Source organism: Rhincodon typus, chromosome 30, assembly GCF_021869965.1.
Source record: "Rhincodon typus isolate 14 chromosome 30, sRhiTyp1.1, whole genome shotgun sequence".
NCBI lineage: Eukaryota > Metazoa > Chordata > Chondrichthyes > Orectolobiformes > Rhincodontidae > Rhincodon > Rhincodon typus.
In genome coordinates, this window is record NC_063361.1 from 7,867,613 (window position 1) to 7,881,275 (window position 13,663).

Sequence of the window (13,663 nt, forward strand, 5' to 3'; positions counted from 1 at the left end):
ATTCTATGATCTATGATGACAACTGAAAAAGGTTTTGTGCAGAATGCGTTTTACAAACTATGATTAAAGAAATAACATACAACCTGATTTGGAGCAAGGAAGTATGAAAAACAGTGTTGTGTTTGGATGTAAAGCACCTTGATTTTGCATTAAATGAAGAAATCCAAAGGACTGTGCAGAGGAGAGAATACAGAAGTGGGCAAAGTCAGTTTGGGTCATACTTACACTTTCCACATTTGATTCATAGGAAAGTAGGAACAGGTGTGGGTATTCATCTCTGCTAAACTTATCCTGGAGCTGCGTTTCATCCCTTGATATCCAATAAAAATCTACCAATCTCAGTCTTGAACATTTCAATGAGGCCAGCTTCCATAGGCAATAGGGCCAGACAGCATCATTAACCTGTATGTGAAAATGCATCCCGATTTCATTCTTGAATTGTTGTGACACTGATTTGAAGATTAAGTCCTTGTACTGGATTCTCAGGTCAGAGGAAATGGTGTCTCTTCCGGTCTCCTATTACCCTTAATCATTTGAAGCACTTGTTTTAAGGTGCAGAGTCATACAGCATGGAAGTAACACCATTGATGCCAGACTCACCAGTCTATAGCTCCCTGGCTTTTCCTTGTAGGCTTTTGTAAATAATGGCGCAACATTAGCCAGCCTTCAGTCTTCCAGCATCTCACCCATGGCTGTAGATAATGCAAATACCTCTGCAAGAGGCCCTGCAGTTTCTTCCCTAGCTGCCCGCAATGTCCTGGGATACGCTTGATCAGGTCCTGGGGATTTATCTACCTTTGTGCACTTTAAGACCTCAAGCATCTCCTCTTCTGTAGTGTGGATTCTTATCAAGACATCACTATTTATTTTCCCAAGTTCCCTAGCTTCCATGTCTGTCCCCACAGTAAATGCGGACACGAAATATTTGTTTAGTATTTCACCCATCTCCTGTGGTTACACACGTAGACAACTTTCACAAGTTAATTGGGAGAGGCTGTTTGCAGATAAAGTGACAATTGGCAAGTGGGAGGCTTTCAAAAGTGAGATAATGAGAACTCAGAGACAGTGTGTTGTTGTTGGAGTGAAGGGCAAGGCTGGTAGGAGTAGAGAACACTAGATAACTAGAGATATTGATGCTCTGGTCAAGAAAAAGGAGGCATATGCCAGGTATACATAGCTGGGAGAAAGTTATTCCTCAATTGTTTAAACTCAAAAGGAATACAAGTCAAGTTTCTACAACCTATCTCAAATAATTAACTCATTAAACTCTGTTGAATATACCACGTATTCCTTCCAAGCATTCTCCAAGAATTACAGGCGAAACCGAAGATAGTACTCAAAATGCAACCTGCCCAAAACTGGACAGAACTGAAACATTACTTCTCAAATTGCAACATCTGTTGATAATCACAGAACTGTTATAGTGCAGGAGGCCATTTGGCCCATCATGCCTGCACCAACTCTTCAAATGAGCATCATTACTTTGTACCAATTTTCTGCTTTTACCCCATTAAGGTTGACATTCCTGCGACTGAGTTGCCTGATGAAGCAACAGAGACAATTGAAGAAGCTAATCTGGTTGAAATTTTTTTGATTCAGTATGGCGTTATGGATTTTTAAAGAAAATTGAAACCTATGGAGTGAGGTGGACACTTCCAATAAAGGGCAGAAAGTACAGATGAAGCTTGGGCGGCTATGGAGGAAAGACCGGCCAATCAGATTACTTGGCAGTGCCAGTGCTCCATAATGGGCGCTTCTGGGACTGCAAGCAGATCCACAGAAGACCCAGGGGTCCCAAATACAGGCACGTTCCGTGGCTTTGGGCTGGGTATTCTTCCACAACTTGGGGAGGGAGGGTGTGGTGAATAGGGAATGAGTTTTAAAGAACATGTGGGTGGCAAAGAGGAGGAATTTTGGAGGGGTGCTCCTGATGGGCAAGGGCTATCCTCTATCCATAGTAGATTCTTTCTTTCCCGCCACTTTAAGTAATTTAAAAATGCTGTGAATCCCACTGTCTCACCCGGCTGGCCATGCCAACTATGTTATGGGGAGGATAATATTGGGGTCAACTGAGGTTTTAACAAGCTCCACTGACTCTTTGAGTACTGTCTTATGATAGGTGGGCTGCCAATTTTGGTGTCCATCCCCATATCCTTTGTTTTTTGGGGGTGGGCTCAGTGCGAGGGTAGGAATGGGTCACTCTTCTTCTCTCCACCCCTCCACCAATCCAAAACACATCTAGTTGGAGCATATAATAAGCAGCCTGTGGCTTTGAAGTTGGCTGAGGGACAAAAAGCAGAGAATAACAGGTGAAAGGATGTTTATCACGCTGGAGGGAAATGCATCATCTTGCAGGAGTTGTTATTTTATTCAGATACGTTAGTAATCTGAATTTGGGCCTACAGGGCATATTTCAAAGCTTGCAGATGTCACAAAACTCAGAAATAAAGCAAATGGTGAGGAGGATAGTAACAGATTGCAGAAGCACATGGGCTGATGAGATAAAGAGCTTGTTAACAAGTGAAATGTGATGTCGAGAAGTACAAAGTGAACCATTTTGGTAAGAAGGTGAATAATGTGAACTGAGTAATTCAACTGTGAAGGATATGTAAGAATAGAGAGACTGGGCACCTAGGTACAAAAATATCTGAAAGGAATAAGGAATTTTAAAAAAAACTTGAGAGATCCTTGGTTTACAGACAGGCACTGTGTACAAGTGCAAGAAAGTTTGCTAAAGCCTTTAAAGACCACTGTTTTCGTATTTGGAATATGGTGACTACACTTCTGAGCACCAAACTCCAGAAGAGTTGTTAGGACCTTCAGAGAGGTGACAGCAGACATCAGCTGGAATGGTATAGGATGAGAAACCTCAGTTAGATAGAAAAACTAGAGAAGATGCATTAATTTCCTTCAAACAGAGAAGGTTAAGCAAATAAAGAAATAGCTTCCAGTGGCAGGTGGTAACCAGAGAACAAAAAAATCCTTAACGCCATACTGAATCAAAAGAATTTCAACCAGATTAGCTTCTTCAATTGTCTCTGTTGCTTCATCAGGCAACTCAGTTGCACGAACGTCGACCTTAATGGGGTAAAAGCAGGAAATTGGTACAAAGAAAACAAAAATAACTGTCAAAACAGCCAAGGAGCAGATGAGGAGTGTTTCCTTAATACAGCATCATAGATCATAGAATCCCTACAGTGCGGAAACAGGCCCTTCGGCCCAACAAGTCCACAACGACCCTTGGAGCATCCCACCCAGACCCATGCCCCTATAACCCACCTAAGCTACGCATCCCTGAACACTACGGGCAATTTAGCATGACCAATCCACCTAGCCTGCACATCTTTGGACTGTGGGAGGAAACCGGAGCACCTGGAGGAAACCCACGCAGATGCAGGGACAATGTGCAAACTCCACACAGTCGCCCGAGGGTGGAATCGAACCCAGGTCCCTGGGATTGTGAGGCAGCAGTGCTAACCACTGAGCCACCGTGCCGCATGTTATTATAATCTGGAATGTGCATCTGGAGATGGGGGTGGAAGCAGTTTCAACAGCAATTTTCAAAAGGAGATTGGGCAAATGTGTGAATAATTTGTGTGGCTACAGGAAAAGGGCAGGGAAATATTAGAGTAAGTAGATTAGTCACTCAGTCAGAGTAGGCATGATGGGTAAATGACAATTTTCAACAAAAACTGATATGGCTGCAGATTTATAGGAACAATACATCTTAATTCTAAGTTGAGCGTGTGAACTTTCTTTATTTGATGTTGCACTTGCATGACAGAACAGCCTTAAAATGCTGCTGTGCAATACTGTCTCAGGATCTCACACCATAATATTGTCTACATAAATATTTTGGGGCAATTTCTGAGGTGGCCAAGGTATTAAGCAATCGAGATGCACCATAGAGATCGAAGTGCTACATGCCCATGACTGCATACTGCTACACACATTTAGTTGTTACTTTAAATTTAATTTGAACCCCTCCATATCCGGGCAGTGGAAATCCTGCTTCTCTGTACTGAACAGCTGGACTGAACACTTTATCCATCCAATGGCCACAAAACTGGCTGCCTCCATGTCAGTGGCAGTTTTCATGTGACTATCAGCAACCATACAGCCTTCACCTGTAGATACCGGTTTATTCTGTGGGTCTCAGGTTCTCCATGAGGCAGCACTAATGCATTTCAATTGGATGGCAGGGCTGCTGATGTCAGAGCTGACATTGGCAATCCCGTGTGAAAGTTAACACAGCATTAGGCTAGCAATGAAACAAATCCATTATGGATTGGCAGATGCAGGTAGTTTAAACAAATGCACTAAAGGATTCCTTTTGCCACAGGTAACCTAACACTCTGACCCTTTGTGATGACTCAATAGATTTTTCCAGAAGTACATGACATACAGCTAACCTGATTGACTAGGTGTCCGCAGCTTTCTCTTATCGACACACACTACAATTGGGTCTAAGGATGGATTTGCAGTCATTATTATGCAATAGACACACATCAAGAGAGGTACACTAACCAAGTATTACATCCAATCAGTACATGCAAGTTGCCTGCTGCCTTCTGGTTAGCAATGAAGAGATGAGCAAAGCATTCTGTTTGCTACAGGGTCCTCACATTAAGAGGCTTTATTTGTAATTACAGCATGTTTGTAAATCATCTTGCTTTCAGAGTTTGAGCTGAGTCAACAGGATTAACACTTGGTTAACAAAATAAACCTCGTGACTTCAGTTTAAAAGGTTCAGCTACATCTTGATCTGAGATTTTGATCCAATTGTTACGGCCCAGGTTGCTCTCCGCATTCCCATTTCTGGCAATTTTCTTTGCCAGGGGAGGGGTGTTTGGGTAGTCAGCTACATGAAGCAATCCCACTTTCACCTCCATTGTGGGGCTAGCCACTTCAAATGCAATGTTGCAATTTTGGTGGGGTCAGGTGTGTCCTACAGAGGAATTGTGAACCACTGGGTGACTCTAGACCTGAGTTAGCCACCAACGTAAAAGTCACTCAACATTTTCGTTGACATGCACTGCCCTTTTTATCTCATCATAAAGCTATCAACCAATCACAGCTATTGATAATTTCAGTTCCAAAACGTTCAGATCCATTAATTTCACGTAAATAAATCTGCATTGAAAAACCATTAAGAAAGAATAAATTACAGGTGAACAAAGATGTCAATAAAACAAAACTTGCACTCCCCTTTGCAGAAGTGCCAAAATTGTTCGTTATGTTCATTGGATCATTCATTCTCAGGGTTCAACCAGCCACATCACCTGTGCGTCTCCCTTGCCACCAGGGGTTTGCCTCTGGAGGTAGTGTGATCAATGCCACCCTCCAACTCCAACATTCCCAGAAACAATGCCTGGTGGGTGGGAGCCTCTTTAATGGCAGTGCGTCTGTCTGCAGGGTCAAGAACTTTCCAGACTCTCATTTCTGATATCCGTCATGAAAATCTGGTCATTGCTTGTCAAAGGTTACTCAAGAACTGTACTACATGGTCGCTACTTCCTCAGGACAATTCACATATTAATGCATGTTGGAACTTCTAGGCTTGCATTCTCTCCTCATTATCACGCCTCCATTGGTTTAGTTTTCTTAGGTTAAAGCAACAAATGTCAGAAAAACAAATATTTGATCCTATAAAGCTACAGCCCTGAACCATGAAAAGTTCAGCGATTTGCTTTGACATTACTATTAACTCCTATGTAAGCAACGTTGTAATCCTTTTGTGGTAAGCTTCACCACCTGCCACAAATTTGTGCTGCACAAGTGGCAAGGAATGACTATTTCCGGCAAAAGAATCTAATCAACTCCCACTGATGTTCAATTACATTACAATCACTGAATTCAGCATCCTGGCAGTTATAAATACTGTAGCTACAACAGCAGGTCAGAGTCCAGGAATTCTGCAAATAACTCATGGACAGTGGTCTTAACTTTGTAGTGGGTGGTTTACAGCTTCTAGGCCACTTCAGGGAGTATACAGGGTCCTCTGTAGAGTAGGTCAGGAGGCAATTTTCTTCCCTGAAGTGAGTTGGTTAGATTTTCATTACAAAACTGCAGCTTCCATAGTCAACTTTACCAAATATGTTGCCTTCAGTTTCAATGAGTTTTGTACTTGTGAACTCTCTCATTGTTCGTAGCACAATAATCATGGTACAAAATAAGCCCAATTCTGTTCACAAATGTGTTATACAATATAATGTATTAAGTAACAGTAGGAGTATGATTATTTCCAAAATCCATTTGCATATCAACATTTCAGAGTCATTGATTAGTTTCATATCTATCATGATGTTGCTTTATTAATATACACGTTCAAAAGGATATTTTTAAAACTCTCTTCCTTTAAATGCTTCTTCAAAACTACTTATTTGACCAAGCTTCTGATTTTCTGTCCTGAGCTTCCTTCAAGACACAGTCCTTAAGCTTCCTGCTTTTGACCCAATATCTTGGTGTAAAATTTTCCTCGTTAATGCTTCTGAAAGTTCCTTAAGATGTCTTACTATGTTAAAGATGCTAAATAAATGTAAGTAGCATGGTATAAGTGGATAGAATCCCTATAGTATGGAAGCAGGCCATTTGGTCCACCAAGTCCACACCCACTTGCCGAAGAGCATCCCACCCAGACACACCTCTCTACCCTGTCCGTTACCCTGCATTTCCCATGGCTAATCATCTAGCCTGTACATCCCTGGACACTATGGGCAATTTAGCATGGCCAAGTAGCATGGTAACTTAAGTAGTGTACCTTTTCAGCCTGAATTGACTGAAGTTCTTGGCTTGCTGTGGGATTAGGCAGGTTACACCCTGTTTAATGCAGCTTAGAGTGGCACCAATATCTAAATCTTGGTTTGCAAATACAAAATAATGAATGCATTTGCTAACAGCCTTAGTTATTTAATATGAACCTGATACAAATGATAGCAACATTCACTGTTTTGACACACCAACTTTGTCATGATTTGTTGTGTCGATGGAATACTTGGAATTCTATATTAAAGTCATGGTAAAATTGGCTCCCTGTAAAATGATGTTTTTTTTTGACAGGACTACTTTGTGAGAACCGAAAACCTTGAGGCCCTGTATTATGCATTGCAGGCAGAAATTGCAGCAATATCTGAGGGGAACTTCGATACAGAGATGCAAATTATAATTCCTGAGGAAGAAAGTAAGTTTATCCATTAAGTTTGTTGTTCCTTCACCGGTTTGTCTGCATGCACACAACTGTACGTGCACATACATCTGACTACATGTTTGGAGTTGTTATCTGGGCCAGATACCAATTCAAGAAAGAAAAAGAAAAACAAGAACCTGTACAATCCCCATGATTTTCTTTACATTAAAAGGACTGGTTTAGGAGTAACAATTAAAAATGACCAGGAAATCCACCTTGTAGAATCAAAAAGAACTTTAAAAATTGGTGAAACAAATCTGGATCCGAGGGTCCTAAAGCAAGGGTTGTAAAAGTCTAATAAACAGACACAGCAAGTATCAACTGGAGATTAGAATGACTATGAGGTGAGTTTATTGTGACATACAAGAACCTGAGGAGTCTTCATAGGGTGCAGTGGAAAGAATGTTTCTACTTACAGGAGAATCTAGAATCAGTCTTTTAAGACTAACAGGAAGAGGATTTTTTTCTGAGGCTTGTGGGACTTTGGGATTCTCTTCCTCAAAGGGTGGTGAAAACACAGAGTGATTGACTATCTTTAAAACATAAGTAGATAGATTCTTGATCTGCAAGGATGTGCATCGTTTCTGTGTTAGAAGGGAATGTGGAGTAATTGTATCAGCTACAATGTTATTGAATGGTGGAGCAGGCTCAGGGGCCTATTCCTGCTCCTAAATCGTATGTTTGCACGTTCACTTTAGAACAGCATTTACCAAAGTGGGAGTTGAACTTTTGAAATCACCATCCTTCATGTTGTTCTCTTCGTTCTTACCATTACCGCCTCCAACTCCCACCCAATGCCACTCTGACCCCTCCAAGTATTCACCAACGGATCACAACAATTTTCAAGCCGCAAAATAGGGTCATAATAAGAAAGAGTTTGGGTAGCAATGTTTTCAGAGTATTAATGCACCGTATCACAGAATGTTGTCACTAGTGCTGGATGTTTTAGGTGTGGAAGAATTGTAAACCTTAATTATCATGTTGGGCCTTGCAGGGTTTGGAAGGAGAGATGAGATATATTGATTACCCCTACTTTAGCATCACACTGTGAGAGTGTGTGATTTCCCACTTTAAAGCACAGACATTTTCAATTCCTCTAACCTTCTGAAATGATTGGCCACAACACCCACAAGCTCGCCGATGCGGTTCTCATTGGCTGGCTGCATTTTATCAAGGCACACAATGAGGTCTTTATTATCCTTGGTGTGGAACACAACAAGCTGATCCTTTCCTGTTGATACGCTCACTCCAGTAACCTGCAGAGGAGGGAGAAATACAATGCTGTCATCTAACTTACTGACAATACCTTTCCGTGCTGTACCACATGCACTTGTCAGAAACTAACAATTCATTCTATGATTTTAATAGAAACAGACTGGACTCATTGTATCTGTGCTAGCTATCCATATAGCCGCAGATTCCCATGCCATGTCACCAACAGAATCACTGAATATTATATTTATTTACTTCTTTAAAAAGCTCCAAACCATGACACAGAATCATAATATTATCTGCCTATTTGAACAGCAGATGCTGGGGACATGATATGTTGGACTTCTTGTTGATTTTAGTTTCATTACTTTATGATTTTTCCAGGAATAGTTGAAGAACGACAGAACTATTCAGGATCACAGCACACCTTGTGATTGTTAAAAGCAGCACTTTGTAAGTGTGATCACACTATTGTTATTGTTGAAAATGTTGCTGATACTTACAAGTGACTATTATAATACCAAGATCTCAAAATTTCATGCCAGCTAACTAGAATCAGTGCAGTTTAGAAATGTTATATTGCACTTACTTAAAATAGTCATTGAATTTCAAGAAGTACCACACCTTTTCAAAAGGAATCAAGTGTCCACCCAAGTACAACAGGCAGCATATAAAAAAGGTCATGCAAGGTTTCATTTTGAAATAGTCATCTCCATGCCAAAATTCAAGATGAAGCAGCTCTCCTCATCTTAACACACGGACCTACAACTCGGAGCATTGTTCATCCTTACTGATTCATCACAGGATACTAACTTACTAGTCTGTTCAGAGAAAATATCCAAAGCACAGTGCGCAGTTATCAGTTCACGCAGATTCAAAAAATATATAAGCTCAGCGTCTGGGCAGGAATGGGCAAATAATGCAAAATATTTGCAAAGAAAATAAACTTCAGACACAAAGAGAAACAGAGAACAACTAAATATGAAAAGTCTAAAGTCATAGGTTTATTGTTAGCATGGTCAAATGAGATGCGTGGATACTTTCATCTGTGACACTGGGCTGAAATCTATTTTTACCTATAGTGGGGTTGTGGAGATATGGAGATAGATTAGAGACTGGAACAAAAACAGAAGTTGCTGGAAATGCTCAGCAGGTCTGGCAGCATCTGTGAAGAAAAAAATCAGAATTAAAGTTTCGGGTCCGGTGACCCTTCCTGGGAACTGATGGTAGCTAGGAAAACAAGGTGTAGAGCTGGATGAACACAGCAGGCCAAGCAGCATCAGTGGAGCAGGAAAGCTGACGTTTCGGGCCTAGACCCTTCGCTCTGTAGCTGGGAAAATGTTGGTTTAGATGCAGAAAATAGGAAGGGGACAGGGTAGGCAGTAAACAATAGGATAGAGCCCAAAGAGAGAGAAGAGCAGTTGGATAGACAAAGGAGTTGATAATGATCTGGCTGGGAGTGTCAACAGTTGTTAATGGGGACTGTTAGTGACCAACAATAGGTAGTGTGTAATGGCAGGCTATATGGCAACAAGGCCTGGTGTATGGGGTAAGGGGCTGGGACATGGGAGAGTTTAGGCCCTAAAATTATTGAACTCGATATGGAGTCCAGAGAGCTGCAGGGTCCCCAAGTGGAAAATGAGGTGTTGTGCTTCCAGCTTGCATTGAGCTTCGCTGGAACACTGCAGCAAGCCTGAGACAGAGATGTTGGTCAGGGAACAGGGTGGTGTGTTAAAGTGGCAGGCAACAGGTAGTTCAGGGTCTTTTTTGCGAGCAGAACGTAGATGTTCTGCGAAGTGGTCACCCAGTCTACGCTTCGTTTCCCCAGTGTAGAGGAGACCACATTGCGAGCAGTGGATGCAGTAGACTCGATTCTGGGAAGTGCAGATGACGTGTTACTTCACCTGGAAGGTATGTTTGGGCCCTTGGATGCTGGGGAGGTAAATGCTCAGGTGTTGCACCTTCGCCGGTTACAGGGGAAGGTGCTGTGGGGGAAGTGTTACTGGTGAAAGAAGAGTGGAACAGGGTGACCCAGAGGGAATGATCCCTGTTGGAGGTGGACAATGGAGTGCAGTGGAATATGTCTAGCAGTGGCATCTCGCTGAAGGTGGTGGAAATGGCGTCTGATGATCTTCTGGATGTGGATGCTGATGGGATGGTAGTGAGGATAAGGGGAACCCTATCGCTGCTGCGGGAGGGAAGAGAACCGGCGAGGGCAGAAATGCAGGCGATGGGTCGGACCTGGTGGAGGGCCTTTGCTCCAGGAAGAAGCGGAAAGCTCCAAGACCCTCCTGGTGGAGGGTGGACACGTAAAGGGATTGCACGTCCATGGTAAAGAGGCGGTGGCTGGAATCTGCAAACTGTAAGTTTTGAAACCAGCGTAAAGTGTCAGAGGAATCATGGATGTATGTGGGCAGGGATTGGTCCAGGGGAGAGAAGACTGAGTCAAGGTCGGAAGAGAGGAGTTCTCTGGGGCAGGAGCAGGCTGAAACAATGGGTCTGCCAAACACCACCAGGAGGGTCTTAGGGCTATCCGCTTCTTCCTGGAGCAAAAACCTGAACCACCACCACCCTCCTCCACTTGGCCAAGTTCGTCCTCACCCTCAACAACTTCTGTTTAAACTCCTCTCATTTTCTTCAGGTCAGAGGGGTGGCCATGGGTACCTGCATGGGCCCCACTTATACCTATCTCTTTGTGGGATACATGAAGCATTCCTTGTTCCAGTCCTATTCCAGTCCCCACCCACAACTCTTTCTCTCATATATTGATAATATCATCGGTGCTGCTTCCCGCTCTCGTCCATAGTTGGTAATGTTCATCGCTTTCACTTCCAATTTCCACCTTGCCCTCACTTTCATCTGGTCTATCTCTGACTGCTCCCTTCCCTTCCTCGACATCTTAGTTTCCATTTCTGGGGATAGACTGGCCACTCATATCCACTGTAAACCCACTGACTCCCACAGCTACCTGGACTATACATCCTGAAACCCTGTTTCCTGTAAAGACTCCATCCCATTCTCTCAGTTCCTTCATCTCTGTCGCATATGTTCAGACGAGGCCAACTTCGACAAGGGAGCCTCCAAAATATCCAACTTCTTCAACTGAGGATTCCCCAGCACCGTCGTCGACAGGGCCCTCAACCGGGTCCAACCCATCGCCTGCACTTCTGCCCTCACCCCTTCTCTTCCCTTCGGCAATAGCAATGGGGTTCCCCTTGTCCTTTCCTACCATCCCACCAGCATCCACATCCAGAAGATCATCAGATGCCATTTCTGCCACCTCCAGCGAGATGCCACCACTAGATATATATTTTCCTCCACACCTTGTCCACCTTCAACAGGGACTGGTCCCTCTGGGACACCCTGGTCTAATCTTCCTTCACCCCCAACAGCACCTCCACCCTCAGCCCTATAGCACCTTCCACTGCAACCGGCGAAGGTGCAACACCTGCCCATTTACCTCCTCCCTCCCCAGTATCCAAGGGCCCAAACGTACCTTTCAGGTGAAGCAACACTTCACCTGCACTTCCCAGAATCTAATCTACTGCATCTGCTGCTCACCATGTGGTCTCCTCTACATTGGGGAAACAAAGCATAGACTGGGTGACCGCTTTGCAGAACATCTACGTTCTGCTCGCAAAAAAGACCCTGAGCTACCTGTTGCCTGCCGCTTTAACACACCACCCTGTTCCCTGATCAACATCTCTGTCTCTGGCTTGCTGTAGTGTTCCAGCGAAGCTCAATGCAAGCTGGAAGAACAACATCTCATCTTCCGCTTGGGGACCCTGCAGCCCTCTGGCCTCAATATGGAGTTCAATAATTTTAGGGCCTAAACTCTCCCATGTCCCAGCCACCTGCTCCATACACCAGGCCTTGTTAGCACATAGCCTGCCATTACACACTACCTATTGTCAGTCCCTAACAGTCCCCATTCACAACCACTCACCCTCCTAGCCAGATCATTATCAACTCCTTTGTCTATTCAACTGCTCAGCTCTCTCTTCGGGCTCTATCGTATCGTTTACTCCCTAACCCCATTCAATTTCCCTATTTTCTGCATCTAAACCAACATTTTCCCAGCTACCATCAGTTCCCAGGAAGGGTCACCGGACCCGAAACATTAACACTTTTTTTTTTTTTCACAGACACTGCCAGACCTGCTGAGAATTTCCAGCAACTTCTGTTTTTGTTCCTGATTTACAGCATCTGCAGTTCTTTCAGTTTTTATATAGATTAGAGACTGTTCTTCTTAGAGAAGAAAACTCTGATAAGCAATGTCATAGATGTGATAAAAGTCATGAGGGATTTGGACAGAAAAAAAATTGTTCCCATTGGTGGAATGATCAACAATGAGTGGACACAATCTCAGGATCACTGACAAAAGCAGCAATAGGGTCACAAGTTTAACAAAAACAGAAATTGCTGGAAAAGCTCAGCAGATCTGGCAGTATTCGTGGAGAGAAATCAGAGTTAATGTCGAGCAACTGTTCTTCAGTACAGGGAATCAGAATGGGGTCACAGTTTAAGACCAATTTCGAGCAATGTGTGGGTATGATTTGGAATGCATTGTCTGAGAGAGTGTGGTAGAGGTTGATTCAATCAAGGTTTCCAAGGTTTTGAAGAAAAAAAACAATTTCAGGGTTACAGGAAAAGGGTTTAGCTGGAGGACTGGCTGGTTGCTTTTGCAGAGAGACTGCATGGGCACAATAAAAAGGATCGAACAGCCCTATTTTGCAGTGTAAGCCTTTTGTGAGTTGTTTTATTGAAATTGGAGCATTGCAACAAGATGACTATCAACAGTGCTGGACACTGTTGTTCCTACACTGTGCTCTGTGGCCGATTCACAAAGTTCACAAAACATGGGAACAATCAAAACCATAACACTTTGCCCTAGCTGAAGGGATGGGCTGACAAAACAGCAGGTGGGATAGTTCAGGAACTTTCATCATATTTCTGTTCTCCGCAGTCTAGCTCAAGGCAACATCTTTTTGGTACCTAGAGATCTTTTGACATGGAATTGCACAGCATTTGCAGTGTAATTGGAAGCATCTGGGAGAAAGTTTACTGTGTTGATTCCTGGGATGAAGGAGTTAACACAGAAATATGGGAGAAGTAGTAGGTCATTTGGCCCTTGGAGCCTGCTCCACCATTCAACCTGATTGTGGCAGAGGATCCAACACAGTATAAACCAAAAGATCTACGGATGCTGTAAATCAGGAACAAAAACAGAAGTTGCTGGAAAAGCTCAGCAAGTCTAGCTGCATC

The 13,663-nt window shown here is 43.2% G+C and overlaps 1 protein-coding gene across 1 annotated transcript in view; it reads right to left on the reverse strand.

Moving 5' to 3' along the window:
- Positions 1–13,663, reverse strand: part of myo1d (myosin 1D) — a 420,078-nt gene that overhangs the window by 114,201 nt on the left and 292,214 nt on the right. The window contains exon 21 of the mRNA XM_048614719.1: positions 8,288–8,442. Coding sequence (XP_048470676.1) covers positions 8,288–8,442 — 155 coding nt within the window. The remainder of the gene's footprint in view (positions 1–8,287; positions 8,443–13,663) is intronic.